General features: G+C 37.5%; 5 protein-coding genes across 5 annotated transcripts; 1 reads left to right on the plus strand and 4 right to left on the minus strand.

The window, feature by feature from the left end:
• The first annotated feature begins 212 nt into the window (after positions 1-212).
• On the plus strand, positions 213-3,602 carry LOC122304307 (replication protein A 70 kDa DNA-binding subunit A). Its single transcript, XM_043116493.1, has 2 exons — positions 213-742; positions 1,639-3,602. Exons 1-2 carry the CDS (start codon positions 483-485, stop codon positions 3,248-3,250), a joined length of 1,872 nt encoding a protein of 623 aa, XP_042972427.1. The 5' UTR covers positions 213-482; the 3' UTR covers positions 3,251-3,602.
• Positions 3,603-3,856: 254 nt separating this feature from the next.
• LOC122304308 lies at positions 3,857-4,445 on the minus strand. The gene has a single exon (XM_043116494.1). The coding sequence runs from the start codon at positions 4,353-4,355 to the stop codon at positions 3,990-3,992; it is 366 nt and encodes a 121-aa protein (XP_042972428.1). The 5' UTR covers positions 4,356-4,445; the 3' UTR covers positions 3,857-3,989.
• Positions 4,446-5,385: 940 nt separating this feature from the next.
• Positions 5,386-17,112, minus strand: LOC122304309 (mechanosensitive ion channel protein 10-like). The gene is made up of 6 exons (XM_043116495.1): positions 15,189-17,112; positions 14,978-15,101; positions 14,302-14,595; positions 14,022-14,224; positions 12,675-12,989; positions 5,386-5,674 (listed from the first exon to the last, which is right to left on the minus strand). The coding sequence occupies exons 1-5, from the start codon at positions 16,676-16,678 to the stop codon at positions 12,719-12,721; spliced, it is 2,382 nt and encodes a 793-aa protein (XP_042972429.1). The 5' UTR covers positions 16,679-17,112; the 3' UTR covers positions 5,386-5,674; positions 12,675-12,718.
• On the minus strand, positions 5,820-7,711 carry LOC122304840. The gene is made up of 3 exons (XM_043117106.1): positions 7,614-7,711; positions 6,928-7,460; positions 5,820-6,595 (listed from the first exon to the last, which is right to left on the minus strand). Exons 1-3 carry the CDS (start codon positions 7,709-7,711, stop codon positions 5,820-5,822), a joined length of 1,407 nt encoding a protein of 468 aa, XP_042973040.1.
• LOC122304841 lies at positions 8,888-9,454 on the minus strand. Its single transcript, XM_043117107.1, has one exon. It carries the CDS (start codon positions 9,452-9,454, stop codon positions 8,888-8,890), a length of 567 nt encoding a protein of 188 aa, XP_042973041.1.
• Positions 17,113-27,777: the final 10,665 nt, after the last annotated feature.

Genomic DNA, 27,777 nt, shown 5'->3' on the forward strand with positions numbered 1-27,777 from the left:
GTCCTGCTATTCTCACCTCTCGACATGGTTTGTCCAAAGCTTGGAAAGAACTAGTGAGACTGTAGCTCACCACCTCAAGAGTTTGTCGAAACTCGCTCTAGAAAGGAGACTCAGACGCTCTTGTAACAACCCTTTCTTATTGAACTGATTTTATAAAATAAGTTAGACTCATAAATTTCTTCAATATAACCTTAAATATGCACATGTGTTGAAAGCATTTTGGTTGTTGCATAGATCAATTTGCCCCCAAAGTAGAATTTCTGGTTCCACGACTGCTTCCTCCTCGTACTGGTCTCAAAGATATAATGGGCAAAAAGAAAAAAACTCGAAAAGAATAGAAACAGATCTCTCTACGGTTCTACCGTCGGGTCAGTTATTTCCTGCTCATCCATTCCCCCGCCAATATCATCTCTCTGCCTCTCATTTTCCCCATATTTAGGGTTAGGGCTTTCCTCTCTCCCTCTTCTACCGTGGCTCGAGCCATGCCGGTGAATCTGACGCCCAACGCTATCGCCGCCATAGAATCTGGTGATGTCAACGCCAAGCCACTGGTGCAGGTCCTGGATATCAAGCTCATTGGGAGCACGCAGGAGCGGTACCGTTTGCTGCTCTCCGACTCCGTTTCGACTCAGCACGCCATGCTGGCCACCCAGCTCAACGACCGAGTCAAGTCCGGCCGTGTCACGAAGGGCTCCGTCGTCCAGTTGATCGATTACATTTGCAGCCCCGTCCAGAACCGGAAGTTAGTACGCTTACATATCATCCCCTATGGCCCTGGTTTAATATCTAATTAATTGATTATCGAATTAGTTGCCGTAGTTATTTCTATGGCATGAGCATGTTTCCAGAATAAAAGGCATAAGCTGTGATTTTCTACATGTGGTAGAAAAATTTGTTGTTTGTGCTTTGATTTTGTGAAATTTTCTCTTGTGAATGCTTTGAGAAGAAGAATCTTAAGCTCGAGGATATTCAGGACTTCATTTTGCAATTCTTCTAACGTATTTTTCGTTTTCAAGTAACTTAATGCATCAAAGATGCTCGACTTTTAAGTTGGGAAGCAGAATATTGTTATTGGTTGGGAATTTGTTGGTATGGGCTGCACATTTAGGTTTTGACATTAATTGCAAGTCATGGGATCTTGAAGAAATTACACTTTAAGAAAACAAAAATTGAGAAGATTATTTTAGCTGCTACCTTAAGGTTTAAAGTCACTGAGGGAAATTGCACTGTATGATTAGATATAAATATAAAAGGGTTTTACAACGTAAATTTAGAGAACCAGTTGAATGTTTTGTTTGATTGTTGCAACTTTGATCAGACTTATTTAGCTTACTTTCATCTTTGAGTCAATGGAAGTGGGGGACAAAGGTAAGAGATTATTTATGCTCCAAAGTATATGGAAGTTGGAGGGAAAAGGAAAATAGAAGTTACAAAAGTAGTGAAACCTTTTGAACAATTGTTAAATGACTCTTGGTTGCTTAGCAAGTTTATGACTATTTAGCTCAAGAATTGTTGCCTCTCTCTCTCTCTCTCTCTCTCTCTCTCTCTCTCTCTCTCTCTCTCTCTCTCTCTCTCTCTCTCTCTCTCTCCTTCCTTTAGAAGTCTTGATTAAATTTTTAACTTCACTTTTCTGTGCAGAATAATTGTTGTGCTGAACATGGAAACTATTATACCAGACTGTGAGATAATTGGGAATCCAAAATCACTGGCTGAATCTGGTTCAGCAGCTCAAACACCATTTCCAAATAAGAATTTAGAGCACCCCACAAGGGCTGGTGGTAACCATTTCGGTGCCCAGAATCCTGGTAAAAATGTGCAAAGTTTCCCACCAACAGTTCAACCTCCATACCAGCCACCTCCAAATTACAGAAATCATGGTCCAATTCTGAAGAATGATGCACCAGCACGTATAATTCCTATTGCTGCTTTGAATCCTTACCAGGGTCGCTGGGCTATCAAGGCAAGAGTTACTGCAAAAGGGGACCTCCGTCGTTATAACAATGCCCGGGGAGATGGGAAGGTGTTCTCTTTTGACCTCCTTGACTCTGATGGTGGAGAAATTCGTGTGACTTGCTTTAATGCCGTAGTTGACCGCTTCTATGATGCAATTGAGGTCAGTAAAGTCTATTTAATCTCAAAGGGTAGCTTAAAACCTGCACAGAAGAACTACAACCATTTGAAAAATGAGTGGGAGATATTTCTAGAGACGAGTTCGACTGTGGAGCTTTGCCCAGAGGAAGATGATTCTATACCAAAGCAGCAATTTTCCTTCAGGCCGATCAGCGAAATTGAGAGTGCTGACAACAATTCCATACTTGACATTATTGGTGTTGTGATATCTGTGAATCCATCAGTGCCCATTCTGAGAAAGAATGGAATGGAGACTCAGAGAAGAATTTTGAATTTGAAGGATGGATCTGGCAGGAGTGTTGAGCTTACCCTTTGGGGAGAATTCTGCAACAGGGAAGGTCAAAAGCTGGAAGAGATGATCAATTCTGGGAGTTTTCCAGTTTTAGCTGTCAAATCTGGGAAGGTTAATGACTTCAGTGGGAAATCGATAGGGACAATTTCTTCTACACAGCTCTTCATTAACCCAGATTTGCCTGAGGCTTCTGGCCTAAGAAACTGGTTTGATCGAGGGGGGAAAAATGCTGCTTCTGTATCTATTTCGAGAGAAATTATGCCAGGAGGATCTAAGAATGAGATACGTAAAACAGTGTCACAGATCAAGGATGAGGGTCTTGGAAGATCAGATAAGCCTGATTGGATCACAGTGAAGGCAACCATATCTTTCATTAAGACGGATAATTTCTGTTACACGGCCTGCCCGTTGATGATTGGAGATAGACAGTGTAATAAGAAAGTTACAAAGTCGAGAAACACAAGATGGCTATGTGACAGGTGCAATCAGGAGTTTGAGGAGTGCGATTATAGATACCTTCTTCAAGCGCAAATTCAAGACCATTCGGGATTGACTTGGGTGACAGCTTTCCAGGAAACCGGGGAAGAGATCTTAGGTTGCTCGGCGAAGGAGTTGTACTTGTTGAAGTATGAAGAGCAAGATGATGAAAAGTTTGGAGGAATTATCCGAAGCAGACTCTTCAGCCAGTATCTTTTCCGGCTTAAAATCAAAGAGGAACTATATGGTGATGAACAAAGGGTGAAGATTACTGTAGTTAAGGCGGATAGTGTGAGCTATTCTTCAGAGAGCAGATACACACTTGATCTGATTTCAAAGTTTACTAAGTAGTGAATGGTTCCAAATCAAAGTAATTGCTTCAAGATGCAGAGGTTTTCTTTCTGCTAAGATGATTGATTACTTAGTGGACAAGCTAACACTGGAACTTAGCATTCTTTTTTTTTGATAAGTAAACTTAGCATTCTATAAATAAATATCAGCAGATACCAATTTGTATATGCCCTCTAAATTATAAACCCAGAATGGGCACTGGTACTTCTACATACTCCAGAATTGAGTTTCATTCCTTTTCCAGTTTACTTATAATGATTTAAAGGTCTATACGTTGTGTTGGTCTTTGAAACCTACACTGGGAATTGATGTTGAATTCAAAAAAGCAATATGAAGTTTTCCAATTTATACATTCTGGAGGATGATGTTAATTCACATTCTGGGTTGTTTGCTGTAATTTCATTGCATGTAATTCACAACTGTCTACTTCTGAGGGCTTGTTGATTCGAATTGGGATTCTTTGAAATAAGCGTGCCAAATTTTGGGCTCTGTTGCTGATGGCAATAAATGGGACAATAGCTGGTTTTGCTATCTTTGGGAGCAATGTATGCATCAGATCGTTATATAACTTATGTCGTCTCTTGGGTGAGAACTAAAGAAGGAAAGTGAAATTTCAGAACTCAGTTTCCGGCCAAATTATAGCTGAAAGAATCACATATTACACATACAACACAGAAATCATCACTAAAAGCATTAAACAGGCAAATGAAAATTAAATTCCATCCTTGGAATTGCTCTCTCAGCTCCTTTTCACTGGGTCAAAGTTAGAAACACCAATGACAGCACCAATAATGACAACAAGCACAACTCCGCCAGCCGCAATGCTGAGCAAGAAGTTCTTGAGTGACGGAGTTAGGTCAGACGCAGCCTCAGCCACCTCTGGTATAATCATGGAAGCCGTCAGTGCAGCTGCAGTGAGCCCCGTGACTGCCTTCTCCTTCATGGAAGCCCTCACTTGAATCCTCCCACTTGATTTTGATGCAGCAGCAGCAGCCTTTGAGTGCCTCACTGGAAGTAGCTTCATGAAGGCCTCTGAGTTCGGAACCCTCTGTCGGCTCGCATAGCTCAATGGCATTGCCATTGAGACTGCCGAAGTAGAAGCCATCTTTTCACTCTTTAGCTCTCTTCCTTCCCTCTCTGCACCCAACTGCTTCTTTATGTTGTTGAGAGGGAACGGATGGACTAAAGAGAGGTTGTGGAGGGAGGAGGGGATGAGAGGTGGAAATATTTGTCATCTGTATCTCTATCCTACGTGGCAGCTTCTCCATTCGACATAATTGGATAGGGTTATCAACAGATATGTTTGTCCCTTGGTAATGAGTTAATTAGAAAATTCCAAGGGGTAATATCTTGTTTGAAAAAACTGTATCGTTAATTGATTTTCTGATTTCTTAGGAGTCGGTGAATCGACCAAGAGGAAGAGTCTGGTGATTGTATGTATGATCTACTCTGTATTTATATATCAATTGGCTAAATTTCTGACGCTCCAAGAGGAAATAGTTTTGTTTGGCCTTGGGGAATGGCAGTCTAAGCAGCTTAGTTGGGTGTTTCTGGAAACTTATACCCAATATTTAGCTTTTGCACCCATTAAAACAGTGGGACTTTCTCCATTAAGGCTGTGTTTGCTTCGATGTAAAATAGGAAAATTAAAAGAAAAAGAAAAAGTGTTCACATGAAAATATTTTCTGGAAGAATCATTAGTTTTTCTGTCTTTGGTTGACAACTTGAAAATGATGCCAAAAAGAATTTATCGTGTTTGGTTGCATTGAAAACCATGATGAAATATAAATAATTTTAATGCATAATATAAATATACTCCAGAAAAATAAAAGGAATAAATTTTTTTAGATTAGCTATAAATGCAGTGTAGGAATGGAGAGAGAGAGAGAGATTGTAAGATTATTTGCAATAATAAATTCTTTTAGTAAAAGATTCTCTCTATCTATTTATTACTTCGGTGAAGGAGTACATGTAAAGCAAGGGGGTGACAATGAATTATTCTACTGGATAGGGTAAGCAATTTTTAAGATTTGTGCAAATCACGCGCATTTCTTTTAAAAAAAAGTTAAATTTATTATTAAAAATTAATCTTTTGATTCAGTATTTACTCTATTTTTTTTAAAAAATGCACAAATCTTATGCACTTTATGACTATAAATATATATATATTTTTTTTTTCCATTGACACACTAGTCATTTTGCAGTAACAAGTATTTTCTGCCCTTTTAAAAAAAACCAAGAAATGAAAATATTTTTCCCAAAATTATTTTTCAATAACTCATAATCACACCAATGGTCTTTCCTTTCATAAGGCGGAGTTTTATTCGTTTTACTTTAAGTAAGAACTGAGATCCAGCTTGAATCATCAATCTTGCTCTTTGCTTTACAAAACAATGAAACTCTCTGCATCCCCCTGATTTGCACCTGTTTTCAACAAAGGGAACAAGAAACATTTAAAATTAGTAACAAACATAAAACTCCATTAATCCAAAAATGTTAGTGATGAGATTTACTTAGAAAATCTTGCAAAGATTTTTTTTTTTTTTTGGAAAGTATAACATGTATATTTTCATTTATCAACAAAACAATCATTACAATATTTCTCCCTCAACACAGAGCTCATAATCTGTGGAGGGGCCTCCTCCATCCATACAATTTCTTCAGCACAAGTAAGAGCCATTTTGGCTAATGAATGAGCTAAATTGTTAGCCTCCCTATGAATGAAATTTACAGACCAACTCATATTATTCTTCATCAATCTTCTAGTATCCTCAATTATTACAACATAATCTGCCCATATATCAACATTATCGTTTGTATCTTTGACAACCACCTGGGAATCACCTTCCAACATTACCTTCTGCAATCCCAGTTCCAGATAAGAAAACATTGCTCTTCTCAGTGCATATGCCTCAACCACTACAGCCTTAACAACAATAGAAAGTTTTGAACACAGATAGGCAAGGATCTCACCCTCCGAGTCTCTTACAATGATCCCAATTCCCACTTGTTTGTTTTTTACATCCAGTGCAGCATCCCAGTTTACTTTGCAGACCATAGCATCAGGTTCTTTCCACCTAATCAGCCTCCTGTCAACTTGATCAGGCTTAGATGGATTGTTTACAGTTCTGAACTCTTCAAGATTCTGCTTGGCAGCATGAATTAATACTTTTGGACTCTCAAACTTCTTCTCAAAAATAAATGAGTTTCTTCTCAACCATATCCTTCTCATCGTGCAAGCCACAAGACCAACCCCATCCTCCTCCAAACAACTATTAATTTGCTTCCATAAATCCATAAAGTGACCTGCAGAACAAGCCCACTTATGAACTGGACTATCATTCTCTGCCCAAACATTTGAAGCAGCTGAGCAACACCATAAAGCATGTGTAGTGGTCTCCTCTTCCCTCTCACAGATAAGACATAGATTGTTTTCACTTATTTTCTTCTTTGTTAAGTTCAGATTGGTAGGAAGTAAATCATGGCAAGCCACACCCTGCACCTTTAGCTTCCATATGGACTTCCATCCAACTTCATCATAGTTGAAGATTCACCCTTCTTTGCCCTTATCCTTGAATATTCCAGGTGATATGCACTTTTCACAGAAAATAAGCCATTCTATGAACAACCCCACCTCATTTTATCCTCTGTATCCATCTTGCTAAGAGGAATATTACCAATGGCCTCAGCCTCCTCTTTGTTGAAAATCTCATTAATAAGCTCTTCATTCCATTTACCTCTATCCTTCTTAGTCAACTGCTTAACAGTTGCCTCAGCTGGAAGCATCTTCACAGGAGATCGTAATAAATGGAAGGAAGATGAAGGTACCCATCTATCCTTCCATATTTTGATCGTATTCCCATCTCCAAACCTCCATAATAATCCATCTTTTATTAAGCCAATAGAGGAAAAAAGACTCCTCCATACCAAAGATGGAGAATAACCCAATCTAGCATCCAAAACACTCTTTCCCTTAAAATACTTCTCTTGCATTACTCTTGCCACCAAAGAGTTAGGATTATTCAAGATTCTCCATACTTGCTTAGCCAACATGGCTTTGTTAAAACATTCAAACTCTCTAAATCCCAGCCCTCCTCTACCTTTAGAATCACCCATCTTTGACCAGCTCCTCCAATGAATTTTTTTATCATTTTGCATATGACTCCACCAAAATCTTGCCATCACAGCAGCTATCTCTTTGCACAATTTCCTTGGAAGCATAAAACCACTCATTGAATACGTTGGTATTGCCTAGACCACAGCTTTTAATAACACTTCCTTCCCTGCTTGTGAAAAGAACTTGTTCTTCTAGTTATTAACTTTCAACCATACTCTCTCCTTTAAGTGCTTGAAAGCATTATACCTTGATCTACCTATAATAGCAGGGAGACCAAGATATTTCTCAAAATTGCCACAAACAGCTACCCCTGCCACTTTCTGAATCTGCCTTCTTACAGCCATAGGGGTATTAGAGCTAAAAAATATGGTAGTTTTTTGTCTATTTAAGCACTAACCAAAGGCCCTTTCATAAGTGCTAACAGCTTTTGAATTTTGAACCACTCTGTCAGCTTTGGTCTTCCATAAATGATAGAATTATCAGCAAAGAGTAAATGATTCACTCTTATACCTCCTCTAGTTACAGCAACCCCCTTAATTTCACCATTTCTTTCAGCCGCATCAAGTGAGCTCAAACCCTCCGCATAAAGGATGAACAAATATGGAGAGATGAGATCTCCTTGATGAATTCCCCTTGATGGCTTTATAATACTACATGGATGTCCATTTATTAAAATAGAATATGTCACTGAAGTAACACAATCCATAACCAATTTAATCTATTTTTCCCCAAAGCCTAGCTTCCTCATCACTCACTCCAAAAACCCCTCATTCAATTCTGTCATAGGCTTTGGAGATGTCCAGCTTCAAAGCCATACTTCCAATCCTTCTTTTTTGCTTTGTTTTCATGGTATGCAAAGTTTCATATGCAACCATGACATTGTTTGTGATGAGCCTGCTTGGGATGAAGGCACTTTGGTTCTTTGAGATCACTTCTGGCAGCACCTTCTTCAATTTGTTAGCTAGCACTTTTGACACTATCTTGTATAGCACATTACATAGACTTATGGGATGAAATTCACTAGCTACAGCAGGTTTTTCAACTTTAGGTATTAAGGCAATATGAGTAAAGTTAAGATTACAATCAAATTCACATTTTCCATTCAAAAAAGATAAGAGAGCTTTACATACCTCCTGCCCTACAACACTCCAATAGGTCTAGTAAAAGCAGGCTCCATATCCATCTGGTCCAGGAGACTTAAGTGGCCCCATATTTTTAAGTGCAGCTTCAACTTTAGACGATACAAATTCTTTCTGCAAATCTGAGTTCATAGCACCAGTAACTCTCCTTTCAACTCCTCTTAAGCCCTCTTCAATAGCCTATGGCGATGGATTTGAAGAGTTGAAAAGATTTCTGAAATACTGAGAGAAAACCTCCTCAATGCCTTTATGATCAGTCACCCTTCTTCCCTGTGCATCCTGAATTTCAGTAATGCAATTCATTTTCTTTCTCTGAGTGGCACATTCATGAAAGAACTTGGTATTTCTACCACCAAGTTTATACCAGTTTCTTTTTTCCCTTTACTTCCATTTTAGATCTTCCTTTTCAAGAAGTAAGCCAAGCTCCTTCCATAACCTTCTTATAATCAAGGCATTGTGAGCCCCTTCAACTTTCTGCTCTTTTTTCAGCAACTCACTCAACCTTGAGATCTCCTTCTCCCCATCAGAAACTTTTAGTGAGCTCCACTTAATTAGTTCACCCCTGCATCTTCTTAATTTTCCTTGGACCTTTTTTAATATATTTTGGCCTGCATTGTCTCTTGCCCAAGCAGCTTCAACAATATTCCCTCCCTCTTCCTCCAAGGTCCATTTGGCTTCGAATCTGAATAATTTTCTTCTATAGCCAGCTAAACAATTAGACTCATTCATTATCAACAAAATAGGCTTATGGTCAGATTTCCTAGCAACCAAAGTCTTCACCCTCCTATCAGCAAACAGTTCCATCCACTGAGGATTGGCAATAGTTCTATCAAACCTCTCTTTAGTAAAAGAGTCATCAATATGCTTATTAGACCATGTGAATTTCACTCCCCACCACCCGAAATCATACAAATTGTTACCCTCTAAACAATTTCTAAACTCATCCATTTGTCCCTCTGGTCTTTCTTCCCCTCCCCCCCCCCCCCCCCACTTTCTCAGATTGTGATACAATTTCATTGAAATCTCCAATTACACACCATCCTTGATTATTCAGTGGTTTCAGACTTGACAGCATGTTTCAAGTTGATTTCCTTTTTGAGGTCTCGGGATGGCCATAGAAACCAATCAAAATCCACTTGGTCATAGATACATCCTACCCCACCATCACACTAATATGGTGCTGAGTGAAATTAATCACTTCTACACTGACCTTCTGTTTCCACAATAAAGCCAGCCCCCCACTACTACCTCTAGCATCCACCACAAAACAACCCTCACAGTCCATTTTCTTTTTTATAACCTCAAACTTCTTTGTTAATAGCCTTGTCTCCATAAAAAAGACTATCTCGGGTTTCTTATCATTTACCAAGAGGTATAGGTCTTGAATTGTCCGAGGGTTCCCAAGCTTTCGGCAATTGCAATTTAATATGTTCACAATGATTGGCAGGGATGTTTAACAACCTCCACCAATTCCTTAGAAAACATATTCTCTCCATAGTCCCCCTCATACTTCCCTCTCTTCACATGGCTCTCCTCCAAAGCAGTATCCTCATCAATCAGTTGTAGTCCACGCTTACATTTAGTAGACAAAACAATCTTATCAGAATTTCTGACTATCCTGGCCCTTCTCTTCCATCTTCCTTTGTTAATCACACCACCACTCTCATTCACCACCACATCATTCTGTTTCTCCAATGACCTTTTACTACTAGCCATTAATATACAAAGTTCCCCTTCACTCTTTTCGTTTGCCTGATCCTCAGTCAATTCCTCAAATATCTTATTGACCAAAGAATTACTGGTCCTTTTTTCTTCCAGTTCTGGCTTTAGATTATGCTTACTCTGCTCTTTAATCAACTCACTTGCAACACACACCTCCTCACTACCTTTTGGATCAGATTGATCAGGATCTAAACCTTCCTCCCTTTCCCCCTTATTCTTCTCATAATCTTTCCCCTCCCTGTACTTAGTTTCATGTTTAACTATCAAACCATCAAACACCTTAAGGACCAGAAGATAGCTACTGAATAGCCATGGTCTACCTTTTAGTACACATCGTGCATCATCTTGACAATCAAACAATCACAAATAGATTTGTGCTGACTTCTTGGAAAGAAAATGAGCTATCTACTTTCCAAATCTTAGCCATAGTAGATCTAACCACCTCCTTTCCCACTTGTCGATCAGACCACAACTTACAAACCAACCTTCTTTCTTCCTTCTGCGCAACATCCTCCAAGTCAACCAAGGCAACTTCTATGACTGAATTCTCATCTTCAGTCAAGCTGAATTGATCCCATCGTAACTCCAAATCCTCCATTTCCTCCCGCCTTAATTCTGTTACAACGAATTAAGGAGAAGCCCTTACTTAGTCACTCCATGAGCACCAAGAGTACTCCCTCCACCTATTCATTCTCTCAGAGAAAGTTTATAGGAGACTAAGAGATTTTGCTATTATTATCCTTAAAATCTTGCAAAGATTAACTTGTGAATCTACTTGCAAATTTTAACATATGGCCATCATGAGAGTAGTAAGAATTTGTACACTATGCCATGATGACTTTTGAAGGGGTTCTACTTACTTTGTTCATGATTAAGTGTTGAATCTAGAGGAAGACTCCTACAGCCAATCCAAACTCACAAGATGCAAGACGTTTTGTTTCAATCGCAGTATGTTTGTATGTTTATCAAACTATTTTAAAACCGCTTCAAAGTGGCTTCCCCTCAGTGGAAAATGGGTGAAGATCATTTTTTGGCTCCAGATCCATTTTTTTCTTTTCTTTTCTTTTTTACTACTGTTGCACTTATTTGTCTTGGGATGATTGTTGGGGACTCTCACCCCATTAAATTTTCTATTATGTAACCTTTAGTTTATCTATAAACTTGCTTGAAAATAAAAATCAAATAAAATTAATTATTATTATTATTATTTGAATCTAGAGTACTTTGGATTATTGGATTGTTTGCCTTTATATTCTTCCACATCTATTGTGGACTTTATTTTTTGATATGGTCTTGAAAGAGTCTATCAACCTCCTAACTAAGCCTTTGCTTCAGGAGTTGTTCATGTTGATTTCATATATGCCAAAGGACTTTTCTCATTTTAATAAAATTGCTATTTTTTTATCAAGAAAAAAATGTAAATCATCCATTGCCATGGAATATTTTTCACCAAATTAGTGACTCTACTTGTTCTTATCCCTGGTATCAAAATTTTGAAACTCTGATGCAAGTACGCATGCCAAGCGGGCCTCGCTGAAGGTTTTTTCCTTTTTCTTTCCGTACCGTTGCCCAACCACAGTTGGCAGGATATTCCACCCATCCCTGGATGGAGGGGGTTCGGAGTTTTGGCTCCAACCACCTCCTCCCCTAGCCAACCCCAGTGGCTCTGTCCATATGGTTTTCCATTTGTTTCCTTGCCATTATTTTCCATTTTGTTTCCACTTCGTAGCATCGACTCTCACCGATCTGCTGCTTCCCGGCATCCTCCTTCCTGCAGGCGCCACCTCTACAGCCATTGATCTTCATGCTCGTAGCAAAAAACTACGATTCTGCACGGCGCGTTTGATGCAAGCGCGGCCCCTACCGTGCGCTTTTAATACGCACAACCACATCCTAGAGCGACTTCTAAGGCCATGCGTGACCTCTCCGACTTCACCGGACATTGATCTTTCGAATCAACTTGTCCACTCTCCTCCTAAGGTGGTGCGTGTTTTACACGCGCTGCCACATATAGTGTTGTCCCCTCGCCGACGACTCGGCCTAGATTTCAGTTGCTACCCTATGTTACCGTTATCCCTAACCCGTGATCAAGACAATGTGATCGTGATAATCTCCTACAATTGGACCAAATCAACAAAATGCAACGCACCACTCTCAACTATGACTTTTAGTCATAGGTTTATAGTCTGTTTATCAAACTATGTTAAAACCGCATTTAAGCGGCATCCCCGTGTGGGATTGGGTTGGATCCAATTTTTTAGCAAGATAACTCCCTCTTTTTTTCTTTTTAGTACTGCTTTTGTTTGTCTTGAGATGACTGTAGGGAACTCCCACCCTACAAAATCTTGTATTATTGTAACCTCTTAGTTCATCTATGAAATATTTTACTTGCTGAGGAGGAAAAAAAAACGCATTCCAAGCTAAGAAAATCAGAGCAGAAACTCACCTACTTGCAGCATAGGAATAATTTTGCACAAAGAAGAGAGATGGTCACCGCACAGGTTGAAATGCTGGGGGGGCTGTCCCAACATATCTGAGGAGAACTTCTTGAGGCAGCAGTTGATATTTAATACCAAGCTCCTCAAAAATTCTCTTCAGCTCTAACACAAGTTCAGATCTCCGGCTGCTCTTATCCCCGTAGTTCTGAAAGTTTATGGTGTGCGTGACATACAGACCCATTCTCATCTTGTTTACATCCTCAATCTCCTTAACCAACACACTGTGGCCAGGACGCCAGTGTTGAGGCTTACTCTCCAAGTACCTGAATTTTCAAGAAAGCCATCTCTATTAAATGAAGTATTTAAATAATACCAGAAATGGAAACAAAACATGATTCAGAAATTGAGCTGCACTAACAGTATTGAAAAATTATTAGCTCGTCATTATAGTTGGCTGATCTAAAAGACTCTGCTACCAATGACTCCTTCTACGTGCTAGACAATGAAGAGGACTTACCCTTCATACTGCTAACACATGGTAATATTTGATTTCCAAGAGAAATTAAGATCTTACCACGTTAGTGGATGGAGGGTGTGCTCCATACAGGCTTACAAATATAATTTTTCCTTTTCAACATATTAGAAACAGGACGATGAGCACCCACTTCACAAAAAGAAGGAATTCCCATAATATAAAAGGTAAAAAGAGGAGAAATCATAAATAAATTACTTTTGCTCAAAAGTAATTTTTCTATGTTCCACACCCAAGAGAACCCACCTATGTATGGTTTAATACCAGTGTTATCAGAAACTTACTCAACCACTGGTTAAAGTGAAAAGACCATGAACAGCTCTAAATTTGAATTATATTGTCCAAGCAATCAATCAGGATAAGACCATGAAAAACAGCCGAATTTTTAGCAATCCATCTAACCTTCAGAGTTTAAATTCAGTCATATGGTGTTTATCTATCAATGAATACAAATTTATGTTACATATATATGTACATATGAAGCATTTCTTTATTGAAGCACATTTGAAAAACGTTATGGGTCTTAAACCTATCTTTTAGCAATGTTATTACAAACACAAAGTATCCAAGTACTTAGTTTTTGAACCCGCAGCTCAAACAATTGTTAAACCAGTGAACCCGCAGCTCAACCAATTGTTAAACCAGTGAACCATTATATTGACTCCTTGGATAGTTCAATCCAAGATTCAGTTTTGATAGCTACGCAATCTGTATGCAGAATAATCACTTTTTAAGCATATGCCAGCTGCTAATTTCTAGCAGTCTGTAAGTAAGAATCAATCATGATAATGCAGCATGCTTAAGGACAATTGGGGCAACTTACACTTTTATTTTTGCTTTGAGAGCTCCAATACTCTCAATTGAAGTAGAAACATCAACTGCAAATTCGACAGAATCACTCATTTCAGGGCTCCTATAAAAGTTGCTGATGGGTTTGGTAGCCAGGACTGAATTTGGATAGGTTATTTTCTCATTGTCATATCTCAAGAGGATTGTCGTCATAATGTTCACTTCTTCAACAACCATCTGTGAGGCATAAATGTGTAAGGCAAAGTGACCAAGATCTAATAGAATTTGATTTGTTCTCAGGATTAGGGAGTTACCTGCACTCCATCAACAACAATGCGATCCCCTACATCAAATGGGTGCATCACAAATACAAATATGATGGCTTCAAACACAGTCTTGGCAGTGTTACCAAATACAAACGCCAAAACAAGAAGTTGAGATGAAATGAAGACGAGAATTTGGGTTGTTAAAAATTGCATCAAGAGTAACCACACAATAAGGGCCACAATAACCACAATCACTGAAACAAGCCTGTTCAGCTCGTCTATGGCTGTTTTCGTATCATTCAAGGAATGTAACAGTGATTTGCGTTCTAGGTAAACATTCACCTGCAAACAAGAATGATGTTATAAGAGCCACGATTGAAATTTTTCCACAAGAGTTTCAATTTGATTACTATGAAATAGAAGACAAGCATCAAGCTCTTAATAATGCTCACCACATGTAAAATATGAAGTCACATTGGAGGTTAGGGTCTGAGTTACAAACAAAGGGCCTAAGAACTTGATGGACAAAAATACTCTAATGAATTTTTGGAGCTATACAAGGATACTGTTTGGTGTATTTGAAGATTTGTACACATAACTCCAAAATGATGTCAGCATGCACATAATCATCAAGAGGTGTATGAGGAGAAATTTAACAATCTCAAATATCATTAGGAAGGGCCCTGTAGAGTGATATGAAAAACAAATTTCATAAAGAACTTACCAGCCAGTTCTTTAAATCTTTTCTCTTGATCTTTCCTGTTTCCACTGCTCCTTGAATCAGTGGTAGCATATTATCCACCTCCTCCTTCGTCATGAAGCGCAAGAGGTCCTCCTCATCAATGTACCTGTAGACAATAATCTCAACAGTGAAAATCTTGGGTGGGGGAAAGTGGCAGAAAATTGTAGAAGCTTTCAGAATATGAAATTCTCACTTGCTTCCAGGCTTAGCCACATTATTGAAGATCCGATAAGCAGCAGCCTTTGCTTCCCACTCACTAGAGATCTCCTCGCCTTTCTGCTCACCCTCATCATCATCAACACTATCAAGTGTGTTTGAGATGGTAGTAAGTCCAGAACCCCTAATGACACTAATCAACCCTTTCATGGTCCAAGCAGAAACTTTCTCTTGTTTCATTTTCTTGAGCTTGTCTACATCAATCACCTCTTCTTTTCCCCCTTCTTTTCCGTCATTTTTTTCTGTCTTCATATTCTTCAAGCTCAAACGCCCCGAACTTGCCGAGCTCCCAACTTTTCCTGCCATCGCCATCAAAGGAGGTCCCGAAAGGGTCCTAAGAATATACTGATGAAATATCGATACTTGAATCCGGTCAAAGAATCTCGCGCTTTGGAAAGAAATACCCAGTAACTTCACTAACAGACTCTTTCCAAGCCATATAGCTGCCCCAATAACGCAAGCAGCAAGAGACCTGGTAATATAATTCAGAACTCGAGAAGTTTCCTCGGATCTCTCTACTCCCCTGTCGAACAACAATCCCCATGCTAGTAGAACTAAACTCAACCAAATAAAAATCTGAGCATTCCTCTGCAACCCGTACACAAAATACAAAACCTTTTTTTTAAGCAAGAAGTTCATTTCAATCAAGAAAACCAAAACATTAATGAACCATTCAGTGACCAATCTACCACAGAAGATTACCAACACCAGCACTCCCCATTTCCACAAATACAGATCCCAAAGCTCACTGTGTTGCAATTTCTCAATAGTTAAGCTCGCAATCAAAAACCCCATGATACACACAAATGCAGTCCACTCGAGCAAAACCGTCGTTTTAAGCTTCTTACCGATTTTCTCGCCCACTTTAAGATTGGCCGACTTGTAAACTTCCTCATCTTCTTCCTCCTCTGGTCCCGGAGACCCGATCAACGGCGTTCTGGGAGTGATCGGTGCCGATTTCAAGGTTTCCCGTGGAGTAGAAACACTGACTTTGTGACTTGGGGAAGCCACATTCGGCGAGTTCCGATTGGAGGAAGGTGCATCCGCCTTCTTGGACTCCAAATTGGCATTGCCAGCATACGCTGGCTCCACCAATCTCGACTTGGGCTTGGAGAAAGCCGACCTCGCAAGCGTTTTTCTTTGCATCAAGGTGTCCGTTGGGATCTTCGGAGGCTTTGTGAGAATCGGACTCGGTAAAGGAGAAGACGGGCTTGTGAATGTGGACATTTGAATTCGGTTCTTAAGGTCGTCGAGATCTTTTGGCTCAACATTTGTATCACTTACCCGTTTCGGCGAAGACCCAAGCGGAGAATACCTTGAAAAAGAGTTGGTGCTGCTTTCGCTAAGTGCAGAGCCTTTGGAATCTCTGCTTTCTTTCTTCGTAACGTAAGTTTCTTCGGTATTCCGAATCTGCAAAACAATCTCGTTTGTTCCTGTCTTCTCCGCCACGCCTTTTCCTCCTTCCATAGAAAGTGTTTTCCCTGTCCGGCACAGTTGCAAGTTCTAATATTTTTTTTCCCGGAATTCCAGACCTCCAGTCCCTGAGCTTCTTTCTTTCAATTTTCCCGAAGACGAAGGGAATTATCAGTCTCCCCGAGTACAAAAGACGGGGGGGAAAGGTCTCAAATCCAGGACTAGAAGAAGCTAAGAGGAAGCATAATGGTCTCTTCTGGATGGCTTGGGTAGCTGAAAAGAGGACCAAACTTGTTTATGGAGTAAACAGGTTCAGGTGCTTGGTCCCTGCCTCCCAATGCAGTGTTATGGGACGAATATAAAAGAAACAAAGAAAACGTGGGCTGAGTTTGGCGCCCAGAGTAGTTGACTAACAGAGAGAGGTACGGAACAATATCTGAACTGTCTTCTGGGCAACTCAACCTCCTCCATCGACAAACCTCCTCAACTTTTGAGTTTTCCAAATTAAGAAATAAAAAAGGTACTTGAGGGAATAAGTACGAATTTAATAAAAGATTAATTTTTTAATAATAAATTTTACTCTTTTTTTTTTAAATTACATGATTTATACACACCACAACTATCAATTATATGTAGCCTCTTTTCATATTATTCAAAAATTATTTTTAATTAATATTATAATATCTATTTCATAAGATATCTTTATCTCAAAAAATTTTCAAATTCAAGCAAAAAGTCCAAATTATAGTCGAATTTTGTGTCATTGTTTTTTAGCGTTTGAAGAATTAATGTGTTGACCAGGGCCGGCTGGCTGTCCAGCTAATAAGGATTGTTACTTTTGTATTAATTATTACGTTAAAGGTCAAAAATATCAGCATCATTTTAGGCCACATTTGCTTAATTAGATAAGGTGAAATTATTATTATAATATAATTTTTTAATATTAATTTTATATTAAAATTTAAAAAAATTAAATTATTTATTATATTTTATATAAAAATTTAAAAAAATTATAATAATTAGATGATATGAGATAAAACTTTTTAGTATTGTCAATATCTTCTCGTACTTATATCTTTATCAAATTATTATAACTTTCTATGCATAAAATTTAAAATTTAAAATTTATTTTTTAAATTAAATTATTATATTTTATTAGGCATGCTTATTTGTATTGATATAGATTCTAATTTCATAGGGAGGAAAACATGTTTATTATTGGAGCATGTGAAAATAAGAATTAAAAACATGTGTGGCTGCGGACTTGTTTTGGCCAAATGCTGGAGCATGTGAAAATAAATGTTAAATAATGAACATGCTTTTGAAAAGTTGAGATGGGGCCAAAGTACAAGTGTATTGCTTTGTAATATCTAGTTGGACATATGAATTCATTAATTATGAATCATAATTTCATAGAGCTACTCAATTATTGTATTCCTAAACAAATTTTTTTAAGATATCTTGAACAACATCCAAAAATCTACTTCTTTGTTCTAAAAAATGGAAGTTAGCTTGAAGTTTTTAACACTACGTTTGAATATTGAATTGAGTTGAGTTGAGCGGAATTCTTTATGAATAATAGTTAATTGAGTTGGTGGTGTGGGTTATGTGGTACCCATCTAAAATAAGTTTAAATATCTTTGATATTAAAATGAGTTTAATAAAAAAATTAAAAAAATATTGTGGTCCTACCTATAAAGATATGTTAAATTAAAAAGGTTGTAGGTCGCATGAAAGTTTTGAGTTGAGATGAGTTTAGTAATTTGAGAATTGAATGTTTGAATATTAGACTCAGCTTAACATTAGACTGAACTGAGTTGAGTTCAACTCCAAATAGGGCCAAAGCTTTGAGAAGTTTTTTAGAAGTGAATTTTTGTGAAAAGAAATGTTTTAATCATAAAAAAAATTTATAAAAATAAATTTACACGGTAGCTTGATATAACGTCTAATTGTAAAAGTACTTTCTATAAATTAGTATTTTATTTTATCTTCTTCATCACAAATTTCAAAGTTCAACTACAATCTTGTGGATCTTACTTTATTTTTAATTTTTTTTTTTTTTTGTGTTTATTGTACTTTTTTAAAATAAAAAGAATGATAAATAATTTTTTTTCTTTTTTAATTATTGTTTAAAAAATTACAATATTTTCATGTGATTTTTATCATGAAGAAAATGGAAGTCATCAATCTTGACAGCTTGAAGCACGAGTAAAGAGTCTTTACCAACCATGACTCCAACTTTAAACAGAATAATTCCAACAATCTCCTAAATTCCCAACAGTCTTTCAAGTACTCCCATCAAAAACCAAACAGCCTTTGATCAACAACTCATGGATAAAATAATAAATAAATCATTTGAAATGTAGTTGCATGCTGAATCAATGATTCACTTCTAATTACGATGCTAACTACGAATTTCATGAACACTGAAATCATTCTCTTTGAATACATTATTTTCTTGTCCGTTCTCCTAATATATTATTGCTAAATCTTGCCTTCATTTTTTGGAAAATTTACTACTTTCTAATGCATTTGGTTTCAAAGCTTTTTTTTTTCTTTTTTTTATATAAAAACAATCATCTTCATTAGAGATAAAATAATTACAGACATTTATCAAGCCATAAGGCTTGAGAAAGAAAGTCTGGAATGCAATCTCACCATATCTCAATATTCTCAACTCTCTAAGCATTTCTATCAAGTTGATGAGCTGCCCTATTACCCTCTTTATACAAGTAAAAGAACAACTTGTAAAACATCTACACCCACCTTTACACTTTAGAAAATAAATTACCAAGCATGAAATTCGCCATATCATCTTGTTGCAAAGATTGGACCAGCAGCAAATAGTCACTCTCAACCTCTATATGCGAGATACTCATCGAAGCACATAGTTGCATCCCTCTAAAAACAGCAAGTAACTCCACGGTTTCTGCCTCATCCACGTCTTCTTCAAGCTTTGAAGCAGCCATGACCACTTGCCCAACTGAGTCTCTTAAAATGGCACCAATTCCTGCTTTATGAACATATGAAAAAATTGCACCATCAGTGTTGAGCTTTAGGACACCAACAGAGGGAGGCTTCCAGGTGAAATGATTTCGAACCTGAACCTAGGTTTTAACTAAAACAGCCTTATAACTATGCAGAAGTCCCAAAGAATGAGAGATGACATGAGAAGGACTAAGGCTCGTGTGTTCAAATTCCAATTTATTTCGCCTATACCAAAAGCCCCATACAAGACAGAAAAATTGAGCCAACTTAGTCAAATCCCTGCCAACAACAAACTGCATTGCTAAGTCAGAAACACTACTGGGAGTAATGTTAGCCGACATAGGAAAAAACTGAGACCAAGATTCTTGCAACTGGACACAACTAAACACTGCATGCAATAAATCTTCAACCGGGTGGTAACAGAATCTGCAGTTGGCTTCTTGTAGCACCTATTTCTGCATCAACTTATCTTTCGAGGGTAGACTATCCTTGCATGCCCTCCATGCAAAAACTTTAATCTTATTTGGCACCGGCATCTTCCACAAGGCTTTCCAAAAAGTCTGTTGTCTTCCAAAAGTACAAGATTCTGAAACATTAGGCTGAGATTGAGCCATAATCAATTTATAACAACTTTTCACCGAAAATAACCCACTTCTTTCTAGACTCCATATCAACTTATTAGTTGTACCTTCCGGGAAAACCATTATTTTCATAATGTCAGCCACTAACATAGGATTGAAGAGAGTTCTAAGCTTGTGAATATCCCACCCCCTATTGTCTTCTTGGAAAACAGAAGCCACAACCTCCTCCCTATGAGACTCCTCTATCCCGAGTTCAAGACCCAAATTCTTATGACCTGAGACCCATTGATCATGCCATAATTTTGCCTTCTGCCCATCACCAATCCTCCATATACAACCCTCCCTCAACCATCTCTTGACCTCCCAAATACCCCTCCATGTATATGACAGACAATGTCCCAAGCTAGATTCCATGAAATTGGACTTAGAAAAATACCGAGCTTTGAGAAGTTTATGCAAAACCGATTCATTATTCTTGACTTCGTATAATAAAATAAGGATACTGCTACAGGAGGACCGTCCCTACCTACAAATCCAATTGATCAGTGCAAATCAAAAAATTTTATTTCTTTTACTTTTCTTTTATTCTATTTTTTAATATATTTAAATATGTTTTATATAAAAAATACATAAATTTAATAATATTCACTTACTTAATCACTAAAAAAATTAAAAAATTAAAAACAAAATCAGTTAACAATCGGTACACCATCGAACGGTTCACTAAGAATTATCCATAAAATAAAGTGAGCAATGATCGGATTAATATTTTTTTTTAAATTATTCCAACCGTTTGATCTGAAGATGGCGGGCAGAATAATGTTTAGTGATTGTTTGAAAAATAATTTGTGCAACAGAGTGTTCAGGAATTTAAGGTTTTACATTATTAAGCTTGAAATGACCAAATTCACACCACCACAACTTCTAGTCAAAGACACCTTAGCCATTTCGAAGCAACCTGTCTCTCAGGATTGACCAAGTAATTTCTTGCGGCAGTTAGAATTTTCGAATAATGTGTTAGCCAAACTTGCCTTATTGGGTGATCCTGAGCAAGGATAAAATTCTTGTACTTCTCAATATTACTGACCAATATATCTATGAGATTGGACTTACTCAGTGATCTTGAGAACTTGTTATTTTTTTTGGGATGCTTGGAATTATCAAAAATTACGTCGGTTGAAATAGCCTTGTTCGGTTATCCTAATCAAGGTTTATTTTCTTGCTATTCTTGGAATTAGCAAGTAATGTGTCCATCAGACTATATTTGCTTGGTAATCAAAGCAAGGTTTATTTTCTTGCGATGCTCAAAATTTTCGAGCAATGTGTCGGTCGAACTGGCTAGCAAGGTCGGCGAAATGTGTTGGTTGAACTATACAAGGCACGTATGTCCAGGTGAAAGTGTTGCTATGTTTTTTATATGGAAAAATATAATCTTTAAAATGCATATCAATTAGAGCTAATCATGAAGATTGAGAATTATTGAGGAAAAATAATAATTGTTAATATAATAATGAACTAATCAATGTGAAAGTATTTTAGAGCTTTGTCAATTATAAAAAAATAATAATTATTAAATCAATAGTAGCAAATGTAGCAAACCAAAGATAGATATGTGAATCAAAGCATGGTTTCTTAACAAGTTAGGTTAGGAGGCATATATACAACCATCGTAAAGTTTAGTATTTGATAGCTGTGGGCATGTATTTGTTTCACACATTAGCCTATCAAGAAGATAGTTAACTTGTTTTACGGAAATGAAATTTGTTTTGTTTATAAAATTGGTCTTCCCAACTCGTATAGTCTTCTCTTACTACAAGGCTCATGTCTAGGTCTACATTGTTTGTATATACAAAGATGATCTTAAAAGTTGAATATTTTGAATTAAACTAATGAAATTGTAAAATAGAAAGGAACAAGAATAAAACATTCTTTGAAATTCTTTAATAATCTAACCCTTATAATGCAATTTCAATATTGGTTTGAAGTTTCTCTCTCTATAACGTCCTGAGGGTGCGAAAAGAGGAGAAGATTCTAGTCCCACCGTCACTAGTGGGTTGTTTGAGTTGCTGATTACGAGGGTGGTTCAGTGGTGGAGGATGGAGGGTCTAGAAGGAATTTGGGAGAAGCTAAGCCTAAATGAAGAAGAACACATAACCATTAACGTAGAGCTGAGTAACTCAGAGAAGATCAAAAGTAGGGGAGATTGTAGTCTAATTGGAAGGTATGCTCGAGTCAGGTGAAGGGGAAGGAGGTAATTTGACCAACAATGAACTAGATATGAAAGGTAAGTAAACCACCAAATTTCACTAAAATTCACCCAAATACTTTCATTATTTATTTCTCAAATGTGGGTGATAAGCTTAGGGTCTTGGAAGGATGTCCATAGTTACTTGATAATGTACTATATGTACTAAAACCGTTTGATGTAGTGACCCAATCAAACCATATGAATTTTGATTATCTTCCGTTAGCATCATCTTTTGTTAGCATGTATGACACTGCAAACGGGGATGCAAATTGGTAATGCTCTAGGGAAGGTTCTAGAAGTCGATGCCCCAGAGGATGATGTAAGATGGAAAATTACTTGTGAATGAAAGTGGAGATAGATTTGAGGAAGCCGATTGCTCGAGGGAGAACAATAACTGTGGATAAGCAGAAAATGTGGGTACCATTTACTTATGCGAAGCTCCCAAAAATGTACTGTAAATGTGGCTATATTATTCATGGGGAGCAGGGGTGTGTGGTGGTAGGTACAAAGCAAGACATAGGGGGAGAGGAAAAACCGTCCGTGGCTGAGAGCAAGTGCTAATTATTGGGGCAGTACAAAGGGAAGGGAAGAAAGCAACAAAGGGAAGGGGAGTGGAGAGGGGCAGAAGGAGTATGAGGAAGTAGGGAGTGACAAGGGGGAGGAAGGGATGGTGGGGAAAAAAAGGATGTAGTAATAAAAAAAACAAAAATAAATAAAAATAAAAATAAAAAGGATTGAAGTGGGGAGAGGAGGAAGGTAGGGGAGATAGGGAAGTAGAAAAGAAGGGGGATATGGTGATTGTAGAGAATGGAGGTGAAGAGGGGTAAGAGATAGTTGTAGCTAAGGTAAGTGAGATGGGGATAACAATGAGTGAAATGAGTAGTTCAATCATGAGGGGAAGATGGAAGAGGAGGGCTAGAGAAAAAAAGAGAGAAGAGAGAGGTGATCAAAAACAATGTTTAAAAAAAGGAAGTGCAAAGAGTGATATGGAGATGGCAGTATGAGATAGTAAAATAAAAAAGATGAAAAACTCAGAGAGGATGGGGGGAAGCTATATAATAAATGTAGAGGGGTGGAGGCTGTTAGGTAGCCATGCCTAATCCAATGATTATCATAAGTTGGAACTGTCGAGAGCTTGAGAATTCTCGAACAATTCAAGATCTTTACAATATGACAAAGGAAAAGAAGCCCAAAATAATGTTTCTTATAGAAGCATTACTAATTACAAAGAAGTTAGAGGGGGTGAGAAAGAGGTTGGGATATGGAAACTATTTTGGGGTGGATTTTATAGGTAGAAGAGGGGGGCTCGCTATAATATAGGGATGGAAATTCAAAATTATTCAAGGTGGCACATCAATGCATGGGTTGAGGATAAAGAAACTAAACTAAAATGGCTCTTCACGGGATTCTATGGACATCCTAAGACTGCAAAAAAGAAGATTATCATGGGATTTGTTCGGAATGCTAAATCCATCAGATCAAACATCTTGGTGTGTAGCTAGGGATTTTAATAAAGTGGTGGGCCAATCCGAGAAGCTTGGAGGAGAACAAAGGGGGGAGACTCAGATGTGCAAATTTAGAAAAGCCCTGGTATCAAATGAACTATGGGATTTGGGATATAGGGGAGGTAAATTTATGTGGTGCAATGGGCATATAGGTGGCACTTTTACAATAGAAAGGCTGGACAGATGTGTAATAAATAACAGTTGGAGAGAGGTGTTTAAGGAAGTATGGGTGGAAGTTTTACCAGCTAGATGTTCAAACCATAAGCCACTAGTGTTGAACATGTTTAAAACTCAGATGAGAAGGAAGGGTAGTAGGAAGCTATTTAGGTTTGAAGTTTGCTAGACAAAAGAAAAAGAGTGTGAGAAAGTTGTTTCAAGGGAATGGGCTAATACTAGGAGTGATGTCTTGCTGGGAAAAATACAGTACTAAGGAGTTGTGGGGCAACATTGAATGGATGGTGCAGGGAGAAGATAAGAGATAGTGAGGGGGCGATAAGAAGGAAGACAGAGAAATTGAAAAGGTTGTAGGAAGAGGAGGATGGGTTCAATGGTGAGGAATTAAAAGAGGAGGTGGGTCTCTTGTTGGAAAAGGAAAAGTCAAAATGGAGGCAGAGGGCTAAAGAGAATTGGTTCTTGCATGGAGATCGAAACACTAAGTATTTCCATGCCTGTGCAAATCAGAAAAGAATGAGAAATAGAATCAGTCAAGTAGTGGACACACAATGCAGAAATGTGAAAGAACAAGGTGATATTGAGAGAGCTTTCAAGCTACATTTTGAAGAGGTCCTTTCCTTAAGAGTTCCTTCAAAGGAGATCATGGGAATGTGTTTACAGGCAATAGATCAAAGGGTCACAAAGGAAATGAATGAGATACTGGTCAAAGACTTTAATAAGGCTGAAATTGAGAAAGTAATTTTTCAGATGGGCCCTTTTAAATCATCTAGGGCCCGATGGTTTTGGTTCCTGCTTCTTTCAAAAGTATTGGTATATGGTTAGGGAGGAGGTATGTCATGTAGTTCTAAGTTTCTTAAAGGGTGAAGGGGAGTTGGAGTCCATGAATCATATTTTCATTGCTTTAGTCCCAAAAGTAAAAACCCCTGAGATGGTGAGTGAATATAGACCAATTTGTGTAATGTGTTGTATAAAATAGTGGCTAAGACATTAGCAAACAGACTTAAGGTGGTGCTGATAGAAATTATTTCACAGCAGTGGAGTGCTTTTATCCTAGACAAATTAATTTCTGACAATATTTTGGTGATTTATGAGGTATTGCATTCGATGAAGAATAGACAAAGAAGGAAGAAAGAGAGCATAGCTTTAGAATTAGACATGGTAAAGACTTATGACCGTGTGGAATAGAGGCTTTTGGTAGGTGTGATGAGGAAGCTGAGTTTTTGTGAGAAGGGGATCAAGTTGACTATGAGTTGTGTATCAAAGGTGACATACTCAGTGTTGGTTAATAGCATACCTAGAGAGAGTTTTATTCCAACAATGGGGTTGAGGCAGGGTGACCTATTGTCCCCTTACTTATTCCTTTTGTGTGCTGAGAAACTGAGTAGTCTAATTAATTTAGTTGAAATGAGGGGTGATATAAGATGAGTTATAGTTGCTAGAGGAGGTACAAGAGTGAATAATCTGATGTTTGCAGATGATTGCATTCTTTTCTACAAAGCTTTAGTTGAGGAATGGAGGAGTATAAGTAAGATTCTAGAGTTGTATGAAGTAGTTTCAGGTCAGTGCCTTAATGAGCAAAAAACCTCAATATTATTTAGTGGTAATACAAAACAACAAGTCAGAAGACAAATATTGGAGGTTGTAGGGCAAGATTGAGTGGGAATTGTGAAAAGTACCTAGGCTTACCTGCGGTGTTAGAGAGGTCTAGGTATAATGCATTTAGAGGTATTGCTACTAAGGAGGTATTGCTGAAAGCTGTAATTAAGGGTGTAATCGGTCCGATTTGATTTAGTTTTGGACAAAATCTATGAATGAACCGGTAACACTAGTTTTGCATTTTTTAAAATCAATTACGCACCGATTACCCCATTTACCAGTACTTATGCTTTTACCAGTTTCAGTCTAGTTCGATCTGATTTTTTAATTTTAATATATTAAGTATATTAGTATTACTAATGTATTTATCAAAAGAAATATGTTAAGAATTTATTAGGCAATAAAATGTATCTAATCTATATTTTATATTTAAAACATATAATCAAATAAATATTCATGTTTACGATTGAAATTTTATGTTATAAATTATAATATATTATTTCATACATAATTATATATAAAAGATTATATAAAATATAAAATATATTATATATAATATTAAAAATTAATAAAATATATATGTGTGTGTGTGAACGGATCCGGTCCAATTTTGGAAAATGTAAAACAGATTCTGAACTAGATTTGACCGGTTTTCAAAATGAATGAACTGATTCTGGACCGAACTGGTCAAAAGTCAGACCAAACCAATCGGTCTGGTCAAGTCCAGGCTGGGCAAATTTTTTGATTTATTTTTACACCTCTAGCTGTAATTCAGGCCATTCCTACATACCATATGAGTGTGTTTCGACTATTAAAAAAGTTGTGCAATGAGATTTCCACACTTATGACCAAAGTTTGGTGGGGGCATAAACATAATGAAAAGAAAATTCAATGGAAAAGGTGAGACAAAATGGGAGCAACAAAAGAAATGGCAGGTACGGGTTTTCAAGATGTTGATAGTTTTAACAATGCCATGTTGGCTAAGCAATGTTGGAGGGTGTTGATGAACCCAAACTCTTTATCTACAAAGATATTAAAAGAGAAGTATTTCAAGAAGCAGGATCTACTTTCAACTAAACTAGGGCGATGCCCTTCTCTGATGTGGAGGAGTCTATGAAATGCTATAAAATTGTTAAAAGATGGATTAGTTTGGAGAGTAGGGAATGGGAAAGAAGTTAAGATCTAGGATAATAAATGAGTAATGTCATCATCTTCTTGGCAAGTTGTACAAGGGCCTGTGAAAATATTCAATAAGAATGCAAGGGTAGTGGAGTTTATTAATTCGGGTATAGGGGAGTAGAAGGAAAAAAGCATTGAGGAAGTGTTGGGAAAGGAGGAAGCTAATGTAATTTGTAAAATTCCAATTAGTAAGTTGGGATTAAAGGATAAAATGATATGTGGCTTTACTAAAACAGTAAACTTTTCAGTAAAGAGTGCATATCACTTGGATATTAGTGTTAAGAGGAGGGATAAAGGAGAACCTTCTGCTTTTTCTAATGAAGGACAGGTTTGGAAGGGTATATGGAAGTTGAATGTCCCAGCAGTGGTTAAAAACTTTATGTGGAAAGCAGTAAGTAATTGTCTCCCTACTAAATAAAACTTGGATAGAAGGAAGATTGTAAAAGATGCATTGTGCCCAATCTGTAATAGAGAGGTGGAATCTATAGGCCATTCTTTATGGAGTTGTAGTGCAGCAATAGATGTATGGGCAAAACAACAAAACCCAGTTCAGAAATGGAGTAGCAATGGTAGGGAGTTTTTTCTCAATTTGGAAGATGTTAGTGCAGAAACTAAAGCTAGAGAAATTAGAAAGGGTAGTAGTTATAATGAGAAATATATGGTTGAGGAGAAATAGAGTAATTTTTTAGAATGGTTTCTTAAGCCCGAGAAGGGTTATAGGGAAAGCAATGGAGGACCTGTATGAATATCAGATTGCAAGAAAGGAGAATAGAGCAGCAGATAGTAACTGAGCTTCCTTAAGCAGGATTTAGATGGAAAAAAAACCAAAAGATGTAGAGGTGAAACTAAACTGGGATGTGACTTATGATTCAAACAATATGA

Source organism: Carya illinoinensis, chromosome 3 (assembly GCF_018687715.1).
Source record: "Carya illinoinensis cultivar Pawnee chromosome 3, C.illinoinensisPawnee_v1, whole genome shotgun sequence".
Taxonomy (NCBI): domain Eukaryota; kingdom Viridiplantae; phylum Streptophyta; class Magnoliopsida; order Fagales; family Juglandaceae; genus Carya; species Carya illinoinensis.